The sequence below is a fragment of the Poromitra crassiceps genome (genome assembly GCF_964638095.1).
Source record: "Poromitra crassiceps genome assembly, chromosome: 2".
NCBI lineage: Eukaryota > Metazoa > Chordata > Actinopteri > Beryciformes > Melamphaidae > Poromitra > Poromitra crassiceps.
Window position 1 is genome coordinate 19,017,505 of NC_139624.1, and position 21,545 is coordinate 19,039,049.

The 21,545-nt window shown below is 44.2% G+C and overlaps 1 protein-coding gene across 1 annotated transcript in view; it reads left to right on the plus strand.

Moving 5' to 3' along the window:
- Positions 1-21,545, plus strand: part of large1 (LARGE xylosyl- and glucuronyltransferase 1) — a gene marked incomplete at both ends in the record, with an annotated part of 128,979 nt that overhangs the window by 21,882 nt on the left and 85,552 nt on the right. The window contains one exon of the mRNA XM_083651639.1: positions 20,904-21,199. Within this exon, the coding sequence (XP_083507765.1) occupies positions 20,904-21,199 (296 nt within the window). The remainder of the gene's footprint in view (positions 1-20,903; positions 21,200-21,545) is intronic.

The following is a 21,545-nucleotide window of genomic DNA, read 5'->3' on the forward strand; positions in this document are numbered from 1 at the left end:
AACCGCGGTGACTGCGAGCGCCTCCTCATCATTTATTTACATTCTCCTCATGCATATGCCAAGTTGATGCCCCGAGCAAAACAAAACTTTGACTTTTTCCTATTAATTGGGACATTCATGTTTATGGAGACTTCATTACAGCGTGTCACTGTGGCAAAGCCCCCACTCGTGGATCGTAATGCTAATTTACACGCCAATGTTGCTCCAGATAACAGCAGAGAGGCTTGTGAGCTCTGCACAATAACTGTACAAATCACTCCTACACATAGAGTGAGAGAATCACTAACAATCATCATCAGGGCATCATACCACACCTAGTTTGCCAAATTCACACCATCCTTTTCACTCTGTGGTGAATCCACCTACTTTTATTCACCTTGCTGCACTACAGCATCCTGTCCTGCAGAGGTATCTGGTTGAAAAGCTACCCACTATAAATGACTGTAGTGTCACAAGTTTGCATTGGACAAGTGCAACCTGCTAGTTGCATGCTAGTTAGACTGCATCTTAGCAAATAGCCATAATAATAAATTTGGTTAGCATCCACTAGGGATGGGCATTTCTAGCAAAAACACTATTCGAAATTCGCTGGCCAAATTCGAATTTAATTCGAAATTCGAAAATAAAAATAAAAATGTAAAAAAAATTAAAAATGTATTTTTTTTTTTTTTTTTTTTTTTTTTTTTTGTGAGTGAAATGTTGCATTGTCTCCCCTGATTCTAAGTCTACGGCTTTATTAATTAATATAAAAAGCTTCTGCTGTGGATTTTTAGCTCAAACAAGCATTGCACCACTGAAGTAAAGAACATGTTACATGACATTGACATTTTCGAAAATAAAAAACAGTTTTGACAATCATGAGTGGTTCATTAAATATTTAGTAGGCTCAGGTCTGAGTGCCAAAGGGGTGCCAAAGTCACCCCCTCTCCCTCTTCATGGGATTTCATCCGCCATTCATTTTTCCATAAACCTTGCTTAAAATGCTTATAAAAATTGTTTTACTTGCTCAAGCGATTTGACTATACTTAGAATCAGGGGAGACAATGCAACATTTCACTCAATTTTTTTTTTTTTTTTTTTTTTTCGAATTTCGAATTTCAATAATAAAAGTCGACCTTGATAATAACAACGATTATTCGAAAATTCGAAATTCGATGCCCATCCCTAGCATCCACAAACATTAGTCTCGCTGGCCAGGGGGGGTACGGTGGCGCAGTCGGTAGCGCTGTCGCCTCACAGCTAGAGGTCCTGAGTTCGACTCTCGCCTGGGATGCTGTGGGCGCTGGGGTTGTGACCCCCCCATATCTTCAGTGCCTACTGCCCAGGTGGGTTATCTCATCGAAAGGGCCTTTCTGTGTGGAGTTTGCATGTTCTCCCCGTACCCCCCAGGGGGTTCCTCCGTACATAACCCCCCCACTAAAAACATGCAGAAGATCGTCATCGTCATCCGACCAGTGACGACAACATCCGAAGTTGGTCCCCGGGCGCTGGAAAGAAAAAGCGACCACTGCTCCTGGCCTGCCCCTCGGAGGAAAGGACAAGCCTGGATGGGTTAAATGCAGAGGACAAATTTCACCGGCCACCGTCAGCATGAGTGTGTGTTTGTGGCCGCATGCATGTGTTGGGTGTGTTCGTGTGACAATAAAAGACGGGCTTGTCCGTCTACTAACTGACGGGCTCCCCTCCCTTCCGTCCGAGGAGTCTGGCGCCACGGAAACAGACAACAGGGATAAGCCCTCCCCTGCTCTACAGCTGCTCTCCCATTGGAGCGACTGTTTCGGTGGCAGCCGGATGTCCGCTCCCGGCTTATTACAAGCTCTGTCATTGGCTCCGACCATGTCAATCAGAGCGGCTTCCGCTCCCTCCTCCCTGTGTGTCGCTGTAAATAGCGCCCTGCCGCCTCAGTGAAAACAACAACGCTAACTAGCTAGCAAGCTAACGGCAGAAACCTACACGCTAGCTCGTTCCTACACGCTGAAAACGGCAAGTTGGATTGTTGAAAACTATTTTCCAAGGGCACTGCCGCTAAGCGCCGCCCATCACAATCCCACTATGGAGACCTGCGGCGCCAGATTCCTCGGACGGAAGGGAGAGGAGGCTGGCCAGCGAGACTACACAAACATAGACATTTCAAAACACATTTGCAGTTTGCTGTACTAACTAACTACGGCTAGCTATCTAACTCACCCAAGTTGTCTAGAGATTACTGCAAAGATAGCAATGACTGCACACACAACAATGGTGACCTCGGCAGATGATGGTAATGGAGCTAAACACAAAGAAAAATAACAGTAGACATTATATTTGCGAGATTTGAAAAGCAAGATGAAAAGTAAAATCAAATAACCAATAATAGCTCACTACTACAACGAACAATGCTGCCAACATAGCGTTAGCAAAAACCTACAACACTAATGTTACGTCCTTAACAAAGGATTCATTCCAGTGCCAAATCCCGGTACGCTTCGCCAATTCCCGACATCATTGGCCGTTCCAAAATCGTAGCTTGTGTATGATTTCACCCTCGCCTTTCAAGCACTTCATCAAAGTTGAGCGGAAAGAGTGGAAATCACATCAAAGAGCGTTTAATGAGAATTGGCCACGTTTGGATGGAATCAGCCACTGTTATGTTCAGCCGAACAAAGAAGTCCAACAAATCCTAAATCAATGTAATATTGTAAAATGACATGGCATCATGCCTATCAGGAAACCAGCGAACTTGAAATGAATCTGAAATGAAAACTCAATCATCCAGTGTGTCTGCAGCAAAAAACCGAGTGGTAGCAAGAGCAGCAACTCACAGGCTATCAGCTGGCCTATAAAGGTTACCAGGTCAACAGGGACCTCATGAAAATGTTGCCCGTCTGTGAAGCATAAAACTAAGAACAATTTCAATGCAAACTGAGAATTGCCCATGCAAAGGAGAACCCCCCCATATTATGTTCTAAACCCTATAGCTCAGTGGTTCTCAAATGGGGGTCCTTGAGGGGGTCCCCAGCCAAATCGGGGGTAATTTACTTTCGCTATAATTCCATTCATAAGTAACACAATGACTATTTTGGTCATGGGTTTTATACACCTTCTGTAATAAAACATCTAAAAGCATCAATCTTATTATCATATGGGGGACGGTGGGACAAAATTCCATCAAATGGGGGTCCGTGGTGTAATCTTTGTCAGTTTAAGGGGTCCTTCATGTGAAAACATTTGAGAACCACTGCTATAGCTGTACTGTAGCACTGTAGTTGTCATGACTACAAGCTTCTTCTTCCCAAAGCCTCTGTAGCACTTGTTGAACCAGGGAGATAACTCATGATCATCTGTGGTTCAGTTCAGTTCAGCTCAGTTTGCCTCGGCCCTCTGATGGGCCGTGGGCTTTCCTTTTGATGGCAGCTCTTTCCTGCAGATTCCAGATCTCCTCTCCAGTGTCTGATGTTGTTTGTCTCTTCTATATTTCTTCTCCCCCGTCGTCGTTTGGTGCACAGCACACCTCTCCCTGTATGCACACCTCTCCCTGTATTGTTGCTGTCGCCTCGTCTTTTCCACTGCTCATATTTGCTCAGCTTCCTCTTCTTTCATAAAAGTGGTCGTTTGTGAAGATGATCTTGCTGAACTTTGCTGTTTCATAAACTTTTGTTAAACACAGACCTTATTTCATGCATTTAACCCAAATCCCCATACAGAAATCCCACTGCCTTTTCCCCCTGGTCAAAGCCCTGCTCCTGTCCTGCCTATGATCCTCTCCTGTCCTGCCTATCGTCTTCTAGGGCTGCAAACCCTGATCACAAGTCACATATGTCGGCAGCAGCCTGAAAGTTGATGAAGTGGACTTGTAACCCACGGGTCCTTGTTCAAATTCACTTTGCATCGGTTGGCAAAATGAGTAATGTTGTCTATCCGGTGCAGCCATAAATACATCTGAAAACTACACCCACTCGCAGCTAGCAGCAGCAGCTAGTCGAAAGAAAATAAAGGAAATAGTTCCCACTTCCCACATGAAACTGCTCCCAACAAGTTCTGTTGATTATCTTGAGTCAAGATCTCTGGAAAGAGACATCACTCACTGTTGAATCTTTCTGAAAAAAAATTATACTTTACTTTACTTTTTTCTTTCCCCCTCTTTTTAGTCCTGTTGAGGGATTCAGGTCTCATATTTTATTATTCTTATGCTTAGAGACTGCCTTCTTTTTTTCTTTAGTTTTATGATGGTTTTTTGGGGGCATTTTTTGCCTTTATTGGATAGGACAGTATATAGACAGGAGAGGTGTGGAGAGAGAGGGGAGGACGTGGAGAAGGACCACGGGTCAGATTCGTGAAGGAGCGTAGATACCAGCAGAGCCACCGGGGCAGACTGCCTTCAACTGGGTGAAACCCGCTTTTAAATGGCATTTTCCTAACATCTGATCTTGGTCAAGGTGACGTCACCAACCAACCCACCCTGTCTCCCCTTCTATAAAACCAATGGCTCAGCTCTGGAGTGGGCACGTAGACTCCCCTCCCCAGCTCAGCAGCAGTCAGGCAGGCTGCCTGTTGCCTGTGTGGGCAAGCAAACTGCAGTGTGACTATCCCCGCATTGAAACCACATTCAAACCCTCCTCAAAACGGCTACCTGTAACCGCTAATGTTAAGCTAACTGTAGCTAATGGATGCCTGCAGTGTTTACTTCGGCTCCCGGGAGCTACAAGTCTACTGGCATGCAGAAACCTAACAAAAGGGACTCAGTGAGGAAGCTCAGTCAGTGAGGAAGCTGGACTAACTTACTGGAGTAACGTTACCTGTTATGGTATGAAAATATTTGTTACTTTATTCCAGCTATTGGTTGTGTTGGTTATGCGGTGTTGGTTAGCGTTGATGCTACTAACTAGGCCTGCCTGTTCACACAGTAACGTACAACCGACAGCTGGAATAAAACCGACGACATATCTTTTCAGAACTTACCACTCAGTCCAAGAAGAGTCCAGAAGGTGCTAAGCCTTTGGTTCTGCGAGAGAGGGTTTTTAGTGGCCCTCCATGGTTGAAAGGTCCATGGACCAACAAACTGACTGACTTTTTCCCAAGCCACCGGGCAGGACGAAGCCACCGCCTGCCACAGGAGGCGCTGTGGAGCAAGACTGGCATATCCTCTGGGAGCAGACAGCCACTAAGCTACTCAGCCGGTCACTGTCCGAATGGCACCGCTCATGCACAGGCATTGCCTTGATTACAACTCCTCCCCTCCCCTTCCCTCCTGCCCCTCCCCTCCTGCCCCTCCCCTCCTCACCTCCTGCATTTTCCAAAATGGTGCCGTGAACAGACATAAGCTCACACCCCGTTCAAGACAACTCGGACCGCCGGAAAAAATGGGTTCCGACCTGTAAAAAGTGAATTGAACGGTCGTTCAGGCCGGAATTACAGCTCGGAAATTCGGTATCATTCAGAGCTCCGGTTTCTCCGACTTGACGTCACAGCCACATCAAAATGGCAACTTGCATCGTTAATCATAATCACAAAATGATTATAAAGACGTTTGTTGATGTTTTAACACACAATTTGAGGTCTTAATGATGTAATGTTAATGTGTTTGTGTCATCTGTGTTTCGCTCTGTATGAAATTCAACATTCAGCATGTTCGGTTAGTAGGGGTGGCAATCACCAGATGCCCACGATACGATACTGAAACGATACTTGAGTCACGATACGATAGTATTGCGATACTGCGATATTTTCTATATTGCGATATATCGATATATCGATATATTGAATATTGCGATATTTCGATATATTGCGATTTCTTACTTTTTCAACTGCAAATGATGTCCCCAAAGGAAAACTTTGTCAACATCTGGTTTATATAAGAACAATTTTTCAGTCTGTATATCTGACTTCAACCATTTTATTGCAGCAACATTGTCAAGTAGACAGACCAACAACTTTCATAAAGTCATGTCATAGTTGCATGCACCTGACAAACTGAACTGTTTGTTACAGTCTACTTACAGTCCACCTTAACTGGATATGTGTGTGGACTACTGTACTTAGGTAGTTTTTGCAACTTCACTTCACTTACACAAAACATCTTGTGCAGTCCATTCAGTAACTGGGGAATTTGTAAATTACTGTTATGACAAAACTGTTACTATTAAAACAAAATGAAAATATGCTACCGTTTGTTTACTGCTGGCCTTGGAACTATAGTTTATAGTAGCCCGGTGGCCTGGCATGGCCTGCAAAAAAAAAAAAAAAAAAAAAAATTTTTTTTTGCAATATCGATACTTGGCGTCCAAATATCGATACAATATCGTCAGGCAAAATATCGCGATACTGTGGTGTATCGATTTTTCCCCCCACCCCTATCGGTTAGCATTGTTCACTAGTAGGTAGCTACCATGCGAACATGGGTTGCTATAGCAACAGTTTGGGTTTCCCCCCGAGCGGGAGGTGCAGCGTGAACGCAATCTGTCCTGGCCGGAGGTTCCGTGTTGAAACTTACGGCGGTCCGAGTTGTCATGAATGCGGTATCAGACCTGCGGCTTTAGCTGCCCTTTAAGTGTTGCCATGGGCCGTCTCTTCTTGCTCCTTGCCCCTCCTGTTCACTTCTTCAGCCTCTTCATCCTTAAGTGACGGGACAAAATGGCGACTGGCCCGGTGTCGTCCTCTGCAGGTGATTCACGCAGTGTGCCAGGTAAACAGCTGCTGTCACATGATGGATGTGGTCTCTGTGGAGACTGGAGGGCATGTACAGGGCATTACAGCCAAGCACAATTAAAGCTGACATACATGAAGGCCCTGGGAGGGAGCGCCGCATGCTGCTAACAGTCCATGAATCAGCCTCAGCATGTGGCACAGCAAGAGGTCATCTGGGCACAAGAGCTTTAATTATTACAAGGAGCCCGCACAGACTGTGAACTCATTTTAGTATGACACTTCTTATCATTTCTGTCATGCATTGTGCACATCTGCAAATCCTCACTGTCGGGCGAAAAACTTGTATCTCCATAAAATAAATTTTTCACAAGGAAGAAAACACATTCACATTGAGCGTATCACTTTAATAAATTGCCAATATGTGTACAAAAATACAAAGAAGGTAACACTTAACAATGTATTATTGCGGTGCCAAAAGGTGTGGTGAAACAGTGACCCAAATGATGTGCTGGTGCACCTAAATTAAAAAGTAAGGTGCACCTATGTAGTATAAAAAGTTAGTCTGGGGCCCTGCTATTTAACTCAGACTGTAGATTTCATGTAAATTCAATGTAAACTCATATTTAACTCGGACCAGGGTGGGGAATTTTGTCATTTTAGAATGGCAAGGCCATTTGGCCTTCAGCGTCGCAACATTGTTTAGGGCACAAGGCCACATGCCAGGGCAGAAAGGCCATTGCTCTATTGACATCGTGAAGAGCGATTTTTCTGAAATGTGTGTTGAAATGAGCCAAGCACACATCCTTTGCATAGAGCAGCTACATTAAACTGATACCACTGATGCTTTAAAAGCAACTGACAGTAGCAGGCTGGTAGCAGGGCACTGCCAAGGTGGCCTTAGGGATGTCAGGGCATCACGGCCAGAGGGAGGGGCAACAGGCCATGGCCTCCATGTAATTCACACCCGGACTCGGACTGCAAATTAATGGAACTTCAATTTAAAATATAGCCGCAAGCGGCGATGGGCGGGGTTCAAGCCTTGCGCAGATGACAAAGCTTCTGATTCTGACTAGGACATCCTCCTTGATATATCTGACAAGTTTCGCGATCATTGGACAAACAGGTGTGGAGTTACAGCCTTTTTTATGTTAAGCCACGCCCATTTCTGGCGTTTATGGCGCCCCCTTTTGGTGGAATTGCACCAAATTTGACACACATGGTCTAGGATGGTCTCCGAAGACCTCCTGCAAGTTTCATGAAGATTCCTTAATCGGTCATGAAGTTATGACAATTTAGCTGTGAGGCCACGCCCTCTCACAACTTTAACGATCAATATCTCCGAAACTAAAGTAGATTTCAAAAATTCCAAATTCAGGATTGTAGAGCTTGCTCCATAGATGCTTCCTGTCGATTCTAGTGGAAATCGGTCCAACGGTCTAGGAGGAGATGCAAAAAATGTGTTTTCCAAACTTTTCCAAATATCTCAAAAACTTTCCAGGCGGACATTGAGGGTCCTTATGGCAAATTTGTAGAGCAGGTCCACCTGAACATCTGGAAAAAAAAAGTTTGAAAATCGGACCAACGGCGTGGAAGTTATGGCCTTTAACGTAAAACCGTCGATTATAGCGCCACCTTCAGGCCGATTCGAAAAATCTTTCTTGAGCAGCTACCTGCCAACAATATCTGTCATTGGGCCAAATCTCAGGTCTCTACCATTTACCAACTCACGGGAATTTGGGAATTTGCGTCGGGGCAGATGAACAAGAATAATAAATATAGCCGCAAGCGGCGATGGGCGGGGTTCAAGCCTTGCGCAGATGACAAAGCTTCTGATTCTGACTAGGACATCCTCCTTGATATATCTGACAAGTTTCGCGATCATTGGACAAACAGGTGTGGAGTTACAGCCTTTTTTATGTTAAGCCACGCCCATTTCTGGCGTTTATGGCGCCCCCTTTTGGTCGAATTGCACAAAATTTGACACACATGGTCTAGGATGGTCTCCGAAGACCTCCTGCAAGTCTCGTGAAGATTCCTTAATCGGTCATGAAGTTATGACAATTTAGCTGTGAGGCCACGCCCTCTCACAACTTTAACGATCAATATCTCCGAAACTAAAGTAGATTTCAAAAATTCCAAATTCAGGATTGTAGAGCTTGCTCCATAGATGCTTCCTGTCGATTCTAGTGGAAATCGGTCCAACGGTCTAGGAGGAGATGCAAAAAATGTGTTTTCCAAACTTTTCCAAATATCTCAAAAACTTTCCAGGCGGACATTGAGGGTCCTTATGGCAAATTTGTAGAGCAGGTCCACCTGAACATCTGGAAAAAAAAAGTTTGAAAATCGGACCAACGGCGTGGAAGTTATGGCCTTTAACGTAAAACCGTCGATTATAGCGCCACCTTCAGGCCGATTCGAAAAATCTTTTTTGAGCACCTACCTGCCAACAATATCTGTCATTGGGCCAAATGTCAGGTCTCTACCATTTACCAACTCACGGGAATTTGCGTCGGAGCAGATGAACAAGAATAATAATAAACCGGGTGAAAAACAATAGGGTTTCAGCCCCTTCAGGGCTTGAACCCCTAATAAATATAGCCGCAAGCGGCGATGACGGGGTCCAAGCAAGGTCAGTAAGGATGTAGTGGTCAGTAAAGGGTGATGGGGTGAGTCAGGGTGTTGTGGTCACATAAGTACTTGTGACTTGAAGTAGTACTTGGATAGAAAGCAGTTTTTGTGTACAATTTCCCTTTAAGTATCTGGACAGAAAGTGGTATTTGGGTAGAACATACTGTAAATACGACAAGTACTTCTCTGGCTCTGCAGATACATATAAGATGGTCGACAAAGTTAAACTCAACAGTCTGGATAGCTCACTTGGTAAAACTCATGACTTATGCTAACTAAAGACCATTGCGGCTCAAAGTTCAAACCCCACGTGGGATGAACAACTTTCAACTTCAGACAGGTAAGTCAGTAACAGTAATTAAAATCCCACATGTTGCCTCCTTATTTTGCGGTGTTTCATGAACTTTTTCAATATCTTGGAAATGTTAGCTCGAGATGGCTGCGTTCAAGAACGTGTTTTGCAACAGGAGAGGTTAGTTCTTGTCTCATGATGGAGCTTTTGTGTTCTGAAATCAGAATTTTCAGTTGTCATTGTGTCTTTCCCACACACACATCAAACCATAGGGCGTAGTGGCGTCCACTAGAGAAGGTTGATGGGTTTTATCCCTGAAATTGCTTTTGGTGACTATAGCCAGCACCCTGCATGGCAGCTTGTTATGCAGTCCATTTACCATTAAGGACATTTTTGTATTACACACATAATGCACCACTTTCCATTAAAAGTCTGCCCTGAATGGAGGTGTTTGAACTAATTGGTGTGGGTTGTGCTGTTACAATGAGCACATGAGTGCCAAGGATAATTCAGATTGAATTCTCTTTTTGGACCTTTCCCATCTGAAGACACAGTAATGTATTGGAATGTTTTTCCTCTCATATATCTGAAAGAAGGCTCCCAGCAAACACAATTACATCATGATGATGTTCTGATATCATCTTTCAGTGACGTCCAGGACTAGGTCAAATCACAGCCGATTTGGGGATCATTTAGACATCTACACAGGAATGTCAAGATGACGTCAAAATATGACGTTACCATGAATAGGCATATTCAGTTATTCTGCTATGTACACAGTGTGTATTCAGCAGCTTTATACATAATTATATCCAGATTAACCTTTATTCTACATTTTCAAAAAATAAAAGTTACCTGGCTGTGGTTTGAACCCAGGACCTCCAGCTTTGGTGTCTGCTACTTTACCCCTAGACCATCCTTCCACAGCAATGACAAGGCACGGATGTAACCTTATTATGGCATAAACTTGTTTTTATTAAAGTCTTGGGTGTCAAGTCTTTGTGGATCGGGCATTACTGTGTGACATCTAAACCAACTATGTATTATGCTACAGCAGATGCAGAACTCCAAAACACATTAACCCCACCCAAAATGCTACATTCCAACTTCCAGTAGTAGTAGTAGTAGTAGTAGTAGTAGTAGTAGTAGTAGTAGTAATAATAGTAGCAGAAGTAGTAATAGTAGTAGTAGTAGTGTTGGTAGTAGTGGGAGTGGTAGCAGTAGTAGCAGCAGTAGTTGTAATTGACCGGTTAATGAGTTGTGGGCAATTTAGTGTTGGCGTGTGTTTCATTAAAAGTTTCGAGATTTATCATTTCAAAACGGTTTCACGTATCCAAAATCCTTTAATAACTTTAGGTCGGGGTAGTCTATAGATGACCCAGAAAAAGTTTTGTGTGATTTGACCAAACGGTCTAAGAGGAGCTCGCAAAAGTAGGTTTTTGATCAAATTCAAAATGGCGGAAAATCTAACAGACAGAAATGGGCGTGGCCTAGTAGGTTAGATGCACGATGCTCCAGGGAAACCGGTAGATGTGGAATTTTGATTCTACGGCTCGTGGTTCAGAAGTTATTGACCGACAAACGTGAAATTGGCTGTTATAGCGCCACCGTCTGGTGGATTGGTGTAATTTTTTTACTCTGAGTAGTGGGTGATGTCGTGAACCTGTGTGGAAAGTTTGGGTGATGGGGGGTGTATGGTTTCTGACATCCACACACTTTTAGGGCAGGAAAAGAACAAAAGCAAATACACAAAAGTTTAGACATTTATAATTTCAAAACGGTTTCACGTATCCAAAATCCTTTAATAACTTTGGGTCGGGGTAGTCCATAGATGACCCAGAATAATTCCTATGTGATTTGGCCAAACGGTCTAGGAGGAGTTCGCAAAAGTAGGTTTTTGATAAAATTCAAAATGGCGGAAAATCTAGGCACACGCAAATGGGCGGGGCCTAGATGGATAGATGCGTATTGATCCAGGGAATACAGCCGAAGTGGAATTTTGATTCTACGCCTCACGGTTCAGAAGATATGGACCATAACGCGGAATGGTCTGTTATAGCGCCACCATCTGGCCGATATGGGTAATTTTTTGTTTCTGAGTAGTGAGGCACATTTACAATCTATGTGCCCAGTCTGGCTACGCTGAGCATTACAGTTTCTGCTGTACATACAGTTTTACCGGAGAAGAAGAAAAAAAAAAATAATCGGAACAGATACAATAGGGATCCACGCACTTCGTGCTTGGACCCCTAATAATAAACCGGGTGAAAAACAATAGGGTTTCAGCCCCTTCAGGGCTTGAACCCCTAACTATATACAGTATATATATTAGGCCTGCACGATATGAGGAAAATCTGCGATGTGCAATAACATTGTTCAATATAGCGATGACGATACAACTTGAGATAAATAAACAAATATTAAAGTATGCATACGGTATTAGCTATACAGTTCCTATATCTTTCTGCTTTAATAATGCTAACATAGACCCCAAACATAGCCGATGCCCACTGAATAAAGAAATGAAATACACACTGACTCTAGCTGAAACTACACACAGAGTGTTTGGGCTTTGGCAGAGGGGCGGAGCTCACTGGTGTACGCTGGATTTACAACACAAGACAAAATTATCAGATGCTGAGTGGGAATGCATGATGCATGTAAATAAAACTACTTTTGTTACTCATTGCGTTTCAGGCAGTCTTTGCGATGTGTTTATTGCGCATGTTCATATTGCGATGACGATGAAAACACGATTAATTGTGCAGCCCTAATATATATAAAATATACCGGTATGTATATATATAATAAATATAGGTATATATATAATATATATATATATATTGATTGATTGATTGTCTTTAGTTATCTTTCCTACTTCTTATCTCTGTATATTGACCTGACCGCGCTACGCTGCATACAGACACTAAGACAAATTGCTTGTATGTAACTTGCATACTGTGGCAATAAAAGTGATTCTGATTCTGATATTAGTCATTATAAAGCACTTATTAATGCCTTATTCTGCATCATATTCTAAAGCTACTAGACCCATTAACTAAGAGTTTCCCCTGAATAGCCCTCTCATTACTGTGCTTATTGATAGCAAGGACTGGCTATCGTAATTAATGTACAACAACGTCCTTACGTCCTATCAATAAGCAGTATTGAGGAGGTTATGTGAGACTTATTGAGGGGGGAAATCTAATGGTCTAGTAGTTGTAGAATATGAGCAGATTCAGAACACAACAAAGTGCTTTATGTCAATAGGTGTACCTTTTAATATAACGTTTTACGAAATAGTTTACTGGTATTTTACTAGTATCTTTCACCAAGATGTGAATTACAGGACATTGTATGATGTTGACACATAGTGTTATTGTTCCTACAAAAAGGGGAAAATGTGATGTGTGTGCATTGCTAAAGGTTTTGTTTGCCTGTAGATGATGAGCTTGATGACAAATATCCATAAGCCAGATGAAGTGGCTCGGCTGCATGAAGCAGCAGGTGCATCTGCTGCCCTGCAGACTGATGCACCTGCTGCCCTGCAGACTGATGCACCTGCTGCCCTGCAGACTGATGCATCTGCTGCCCTGCAGACTGATGCATCTGCTGCCCTGCAGACTGATGCACCTGCTGCCCTGCAGACTGATGCACCTGCTGCCCTGCAGACTGATGCACCTGCTGCCCTGCAGACTGATGCACCTGCTGCCCTGCAGACTGATGCATCTGCTGCCCTGCAGACTGATGCACCTGCTGCCCTGCAGACTGATGCACCTGCTGCCCTGCAGACTGATGCACCTGCTGCCCTGCAGACTGATGCATCTGCTGCCCTGCAGACTGATGCATCTGCTGCCCTGCAGACTGATGCACCTGCTGCCCTGCAGACTGATGCACCTGCTGCCCTGCAGACTGATGCACCTGCTGCCCTGCAGACTGATGCACCTGCTGCCCTGCAGACTGATGCACCTGCTGCCCTGCAGACTGATGCACCTGCTGCCCTGCAGACTGATGCACCTGCTGCCCTGGAGACTGATGCACCTGCTGCCCTGCAGACTGATGCACCTGCTGCCCTGCAGACTGATGCATCTGCTGCCCTGCAGACTGATGCATCTGCTGCCCTGCAGACTGATGCACCTGCTGCCCTGCAGACTGATGCACCTGCTGCCCTGCAGATTGATGCACCTGCTGCCCTGCAGACTGATGCATCTGCTGCCCTGCAGACTGATGCATCTGCTGCCCTGCAGACTGATGCACCTGCTGCCCTGCAGACTGATGCATCTGCTGCCCTGCAGACTGATGCACCTGCTGCCCTGGAGACTGATGCACCTGCTGCCCTGGAGACTGATGCATCTGCTGCCCTGCAGACTGATGCACCTGCTGCCCTGCAGACTGATGCACCTGCTGCCCTGGAGACTGATGCATCTGCTGCCCTGCAGACTGATGCACCTGCTGCCCTGCAGACTGATGCACCTGCTGCCCTGCAGACTGATGCATCTGCTGCCCTGCAGACTGATGCACCTGCTGCCCTGCAGACTGATGCACCTGCTGCCCTGCAGACTGATGCATCTGCTGCCCTGCAGACTGATGCACATATGCAATCTCTGAGCAGCACAAACAAATGGCCACACTCAGCCCTGTTCAGTGGGATTAGGCACAGCAAATCCACTCAGCAGATTAATTACAGCCCGGATGGAGTGGAGTCCAGAAGGTGCTTTGGTTGTGCGGAGAGAGAGGCTTTAGTGGCCCTCCATGGTTGAAAGGCCCGTGTATATACCGGCTGCTTCTGGGGACCATCAAACTGAACGCAAAACTAAATACTGCCACTTCATTAGTACACCTGCTTAGGGAACAAACCAAGCCAAATTCAGTCATAAGATGAATTTCAAGCCTGTAACTCGTCAAACCTGCTAAATGTGAACAAAAATGGCAGTTTTTTTTATTAATCGCCTACTGGCGTTTTCTGAAAATGACACTCCACATTCCTCTTCTTGTGCCAACCTCCAGGTCAAAGGTGATGGTGAATCCCTCACTGAAGGTGATGGTGAATCCCTCACTGAAGGGGATGGTGAATCCCTCACTGGGGGAAGCTCAACTGCGTGTCGAGACTGAAATGACAGATGCTATCATAGTGCAGAGCCATCCATCTCCCACCTACTGATCGATAATAAGAGCTATAACGCTGCTATGGTTCCCTGCTATAGTGTCACGTCGTCCATAGTTCTCTCATGCTGTCCGTTTCCCACAATGCCTAAGAGACACATTGTGTTCCTTAATGGCCTTGGTCCAAGGCACTCGGCTCCCCTTAGGGAGCTGCTGCTGAGGTTGAAGATGTAGTCAGAGAGAGAGAGAGAGCTTCATCCTCTCTCTAAAGACGTCTCTCTCTCTCTCTAAACATCCAGGCTTGCTTGCTCATACTTGAAGCAGTCAGAGAAGAGGGCAGGAAATTGCTCCTGACTGAACAGGATGCACAGAGCATGTGTTAGCCTGCTCTCAGTCCTGACTGTATTGATTGAATGGTATCTGTGTACTCCCTGGCTGGAGATGCATCAACACTTGGGTCTGAATGCTAATTTGAAAGCCTCCTCGCATGCAGGCGCTGGGGCTTGTTGCTGCCATGTTGTGATCAGAGAACATTTTAATGACGGTACATATACAATATGTTGGACTGTAATGCTTTTTACTTCTCAGGATACACACGTCTTCCTCCTATCATTGTTATAGTTTTGATTTCCGTTTTGATTAGAGCTGCTGCAACAATTAGTCGATTAGTCCATTGACAGAAAATGTATTGACAACTTTTTTTGTATAATTGATTAATTGTTAAGACTAGGAAGATGATGAGAAAATTCTCTCATTCTAGCTCCTTAAATGCCTTCTTAAATGTGAATATTTTCTGGTTTCTTTAGTCTTGACAGTAAAAACTGATTATTTTTGGGAACTATTGGTCAGGACTAGTGTTGTCACGGTTTTCGGTACTTCGGTACTCACTCGGTACTAGGGATGGGCATCGAATTTCGAATTTTCGAATAATCGTTGTTATTATCAAGGTCGACTTTTATTATTGAAATTCGAAATTCGAAAAAAAAAAAAAAAAAAAAAAATTTTTTTTTTTTTAGTGAAATGTTGCATCGTCTCCCCTGATTCTAAGTATAGTCAAATCGCTTGGTTTGAGCAAGTAAAACAATTTTTATAAGCATTTTAAGCAAGGTTTATGGAAAAATTAATGGCAGATGAAATCCCATGAAGAGGGAGAGGGGGTGACTTTGGCACCCCTTTGGCACTCAGACCTGAGCCTACTAAATATTTAATGAACCACTCATGATTGTCAAAACTGTTTTTTATTTTCGAAAATGTCAATGTCATGTAACATGTTCTTTACTTCAGTGGTGCAATGCTTGTTTGAGCTAAAAATCCACAGCAGAAGCTTTTTATATTAATTAATAAAGCCGTAGACTTAGAATCAGGGGAGACAATGCAACATTTCACTCACAAAAAAAAAAAAAAAAAAAAAAAAAAAAAAAAAAAAAAAAAAAAAAAAAAAAAAAAAAAAAAAAATTACATTTATTTATTTATTTTCGAAATTCGAATTAAATTCGAATTTGGCCAGCGAATTTCGAATAGTGTTTTTGCTAGAAATGCCCATCCCTACTCGGTACTACATTGTTTTCGGTACTTCGGTACCTGTTTTTGCATGGTACTGAGGGTATCAATTTTATTTTTTATTTTTTATTCAATAAACAATACTTGAGGGCTACATGCCACTGGTGTTGCACTGTCTGCACTCACTGCCATACAGAGTTGAATTTAAGAAGTAAGCAGAAGCACATTGTTTTGTTTTAAAGTTGAAGGCTACATGCCATTTGTTCATTGGAAATGGTTGCATACTTTAATAAAGGAGAATATGTTGAAGAAATATCAGTCTGTTTGTTTTACCGTGGTACCGAAATTGGTACCGAGTACCGTGGAAATTCACTAGTACCGGTACCGACTACTGAATTATTGGTACCGTGACATCACTAGTCAGGACTAAAGAAGACATTTGAGGACGTTATCGTTATCATTTTATGATATGACATTTTATAGGCAAAACAACTAATCGATTAGTCGAGAAAATAATCGATAATGAAATTAATCATTATTTGCAGGCCTATTTTTGATCTTACTCACTATCTTCCCTAACAGTACTCACTCATAGATAAAAGTTCAGATCTAGTGTATTTTCATGGATTTCTAACGAGTGTCCTCCTCCACCCCATTTTCTCTCTCTAATTCTTGGGGGTTTTGTGATGTTAGAACAGCTTTAGTGGTCCTTTAAGCCCATTTTCAGTACTGTCGGTTGAGGACGTGATTCTCAGTACTGTCGGTTGAGGACGTGAGGAGGAACGTTTTTAATACCAGTTGAGACAATAATAACAAACGTTATTGGATTATGAGCGGTTGCTGTATGTCTTGTGCTTTTGTATTTGATTAGAGACTTTATAGACTTTTTTTTATGGGAGAAAACCCATTTGCTGGAAATGGTGCAATGGCTCCAATTCTGAAAATGTTCAGGGCAAACTTTATAATCAATAATTATATACGGTATAATAATTATAGATACTGCTACTATTACTATTACTGATTGGATTTATATAGTGCTTGTGCTTGTGTGTGTGTGTGTGTGTGTGTGTGTGTGTGTGTGTGTGTGTGTGTGTGTGTGTGTGTGCGTGCGTGCGTGCGTGCGTGCGTGCGTGCGCGTGTGTGTGTGTGTGTGCGTGCGTGTGTGTGTGTGTTTCATCAACCACCATATCATGATATACAGAGGTTGATATGCTGTTCACTTCCTGTCTTGACCTCTCTCTTTGCAGCTACACATACAACACTCTGAACAGACCAATCATGTGCAGGAAGCAGTGCAATAAGGGTGGGGGTGGGGTGGGGCCAATGTTCAGTTTTCAATGTTCATTCGATATTACTGTTCCAGCACCAGGTTAGTGGAAATAAGGCGGGGCATCCGCTAATTTCTCCAATCACCTGCATCGGTTTTGTTTACATGTGTCATGATTGGTTGATTACCATTGAACTTTCTCCGGTCTGAAGTGTTTTTGTGTTTTTTTCCTTTTCTTTCGAAGATAACTTCCAAATGTTAATGGGCTAAAGTACAGACTGTCTCTGGAGTATTCGAAGATTGTGGGAGAGATAGACTGGCTTGAGAGATTAGCACCAAGTGGTCTCCCATCCAAGGACTAACCACAGTCAGACCTGCTCTGTTTCCCCAGCAAGCCAGCAATGTAACGTAGGAACCTGGGGCGGGTGTGGCTCAGGAGGTACAGTAGAGCGCGTCGTCCACCAACCGGAAGGTCGGTGGTTCGATCCCTGGGTCCTCATGTCGAAGTCCGCATGTCGAAGTGTCCTTGCGCGAGACACTGAACCCCAAATTGCTCCCGATGGCAGTGCCAGCACCCTGCGTGGCAGCTGGCCGCCTTCGGTGTGTGAATGGGTGAATGTAGGCACATTGTAAAGCGCTTTGGATAAAAGCGCTATATAAATGCAGTCCATCTACCACATTTACCATTTACCTGAACAAACCCGAATGGTTTGACCTGTTTCTGCCCTATTATGCCTGGACTTAAACCATAAGACTGGGAAATGTGATTTTCATTGCATGAGATGATTCATGTATATATGTTATAGGGCTATGAAAAAAAGAATCATATTGTGATTATATTGACAGATATTGCAATTGCAATGTGTGATACAATTTTACATAGATATTTTTGTATTTCAGTTTCACTGAACATTTTTAATAAAATAATATATATATATTTTAACACGTTCATTGCCAACGACGTATCGATACGTCAAGCAGAATCCAACCGTTGACTGCCAGCGACGTATTGATACGTCAAAAAAATCGTTTTTTTTTTTTTGACGGTGGATCGTTGATCTGGCCCTTTTGCATCTTCTATTATACTGTTAGAGCCGCCGGGCGTGTGCAATCCATTCCGCCGACCCACTGAGTGGCGACGGTGCTCAGACTATTGAGTGTTGTTTGGCCAGAAACGCACGCATTCCAGCTGAGCTCAACCGAGGACCCAGAAGCGAACGAGCCTCATTCTCATACTGTAGGCGAAAACCTTTCACACGGGCGCACGGCGGTGGGGGGTTCCAAAGGTGGACTGGGTGGAAAGCACACTTTGAAGCGCGCAGCATAAAGCCTAGAGTCACACAAGGCTTCGTCAAAGCTCTCAACCGAAAATCCAAGAACGGATTAAGCCACATCCACGCTCGCCGACGAGGGGCCGCCAGAGAGTGAGGCTGCTGCTCACTGCTCAGACAGGCAGGAGAGACTGGCTTGTGACTGACAAACGCTGCTGAAATCCACCAGACACGCCCACGGAGGGAGGAGTTGTAAGGAGAGGGGGTGCGGGTGCTGCTATGGAGGAAATTACTGTTCAGAACTATATTGTTTATGTCTGATGTCTCACTGATGCCAAAAATAAATGGTTAAAGTGACTGTTTGATATTGAATTTCACAAAACTGCGATTATCTCAGCTTTTTGTCTCAGACGCTGAAACCATGCTGTACTCAACGGCTAATATCTACATAACTACTAACTCTACAAACTAACTCTTTTAGACAGAGAAAGCACACATTCTATTAGTACTTTTGTGAACTTTGTGTTGACAAACTCCAAGCAGAAAATTATCCTTGGCTCTTGTAAAATGAGCCAGAATCCTCAAAAAAACCCTCTGGCAAAAGCTACCTACAGTAAAAAAAAAAAGGCTGGCAGTGAATGTGTTAATGGGCTCTGTACCAAACAAGCATGTTCCCTTACATCTGGAGAATATACTTTGTAGGCTGGGGCATCTCAATCTGCACCACAATGTGTCATTTAATGCTATGTTGTGACACATTTGACCTTTATCAAATCATTGTGATATCGATTCGATGAATTGTGCAGCCCTAATATGTTACATTTTGTGATTTGCTCATTGCTCTTTGCTGTCTAGTTGTGTTAATTTATATTATATATATTATATATGCACAACCTGCTTGTTGTGCTGTGTGGCTGAGCTCACCACTGTCATGCTAACCTAGCCAGCGAAGGTGCTAACGCTAGCGTCAATGTTAGCGCTACTAAAGTTGTTAAGAGGTGTCACCTCCGACACAATATTGTTATCCAAGATTTTGATGCCATGATATTTCCAAATATTGCGTAGCACATGTATTCACATGCCAGTGCCTAAATTTAAGCTCAAACACAGCCTTCTTCGGCTGTGTCATTTCGGGTTCAACTGCTCCACAGCGCCAGATGTATCGGTTCGGTGCTCAGTGGTGCGAGGGTGTACTACAGTTTACAATTTAGACAATCGGCTGCATTTCCTTGAATATTGTGGATATAAGACTCGATCCAGTTGCTGTAGCCCTTTTTTAAAATCCTGTACACATTCATCTGCCCATTTATCGATGTGATCAAACTAAATTGGTGTGACAGAACTCAAACTTTTGGTCTACTGCTCCCATGTTCAGACAGGGGTTTGGATGAGAGTCTCGTTGCGTTCCCAACCAGCGGGTGACGTCATCCCAAGATGGCCGCGCTGTGAATAGGGTCTATACTATGACTATGTCATGGGAATTTTTGGTTTTCTGGGCCCATTTTTTTGTTTGGTGGTGTATACATTTTTCTCAAAGTCACTCATGGAGTATTATAGACCTTATTTGCTAACCCTGGACAGCACCATATTGTTGACATACCGTCCTGCGCGCACACAGCGCTGCAGCTGACAACTAGTAACAGCCTTATTGTCGTTTCTGTTCCATTACAAAATAGCGATGGCAATGACACCAATAAAAAACCCACAGTTGTTATTTGTATGCTGCCGACGGCAGCCATTAATGCCTGTAATAAATAAACAAAAGAACGAGGTGAACAGACTTTGCTGTGAGGAGCTGTCAGAAAGTTTCACCTGTCTCTCCTAACTATCCACACACCTCTCCTGTGCTGCTGACGTATCCCCAGTCTCGCTCCCTTCACATCTGAGGATGGTAGAAATAGAAACAAACCACGGGGACTTTATTGCTGTCATTACTACAGCCATGCCTAACGCAGGTCACCATCCGAACACAATTGGAACGATACAGGTAACGCTAACAGCGGCTAGCTTCCTATAAACGCTGCTCTCACATAGGCTGTCACTTGAGAGCTGCTGCGTTATGTCGACAATATGGCGGCGGTGGGCGTGCCCGTACGTGAGTGACGTCAATCGAATAAGGTCTATAGTGAGTATCACAAATTGATGCCCAACAGTGTAAGAACAGGTGAAGGTTGCTATTCCATTAGGTTGACTCCTCCCTCTCTGTCTCACCCCACAGTAAAGCCACTCCCTCTGTCACCATTGGAAGCCCAGTCTCCGGTGGCGGTGGGCGTGGTCGGGGAGCGGCAGGCGTTGGAGCTGCGTGTGCGTGCGGTGGAGGAGGAGAACCGGGCTCTCCGCCTGGAGCTCGCCCGCCCGCCCAGGAGCCCGTCCCAACGCCTCCCCCACGCCGCTCACCGCGCCAACCACAGCCGGACCCACTCAGAGGAGGGCACCGGGGACAACGAGGGCCACAAAGCTGCAGCAGCAAACCGCTCAGACTGTCTGCAGCAGCCAGCGGTGGACAAGTGTGAGGTGAGTCACACGCTGTGCTATTCACCTCATGTTCAGACGCGGGGGTGGGCAAAATTCTTCCGGGTGGTGTTAACACTTCCGGCGGGTCCCGGAGCCAAATATGAAAGAACGTCATGAAGAAGATAGTTGTTTTTGTCGCGGACAGAGCAGGGGGTAAAACAAAGAACGTAGCCTACTACTTTGAGCTCGGTACACAGCAAGCAAGCAGAGTATCCACTGTTAGCCAGGTCAGATAACGTTATCGTCGACAATGACGAGCACTTTCTTGTAAAACATACCTGGACTCCAACAAAGAAAGCTTCAGATAGTCTTCTCTCCTCCGAGCGCTCGCGCCATTTACGTCTTA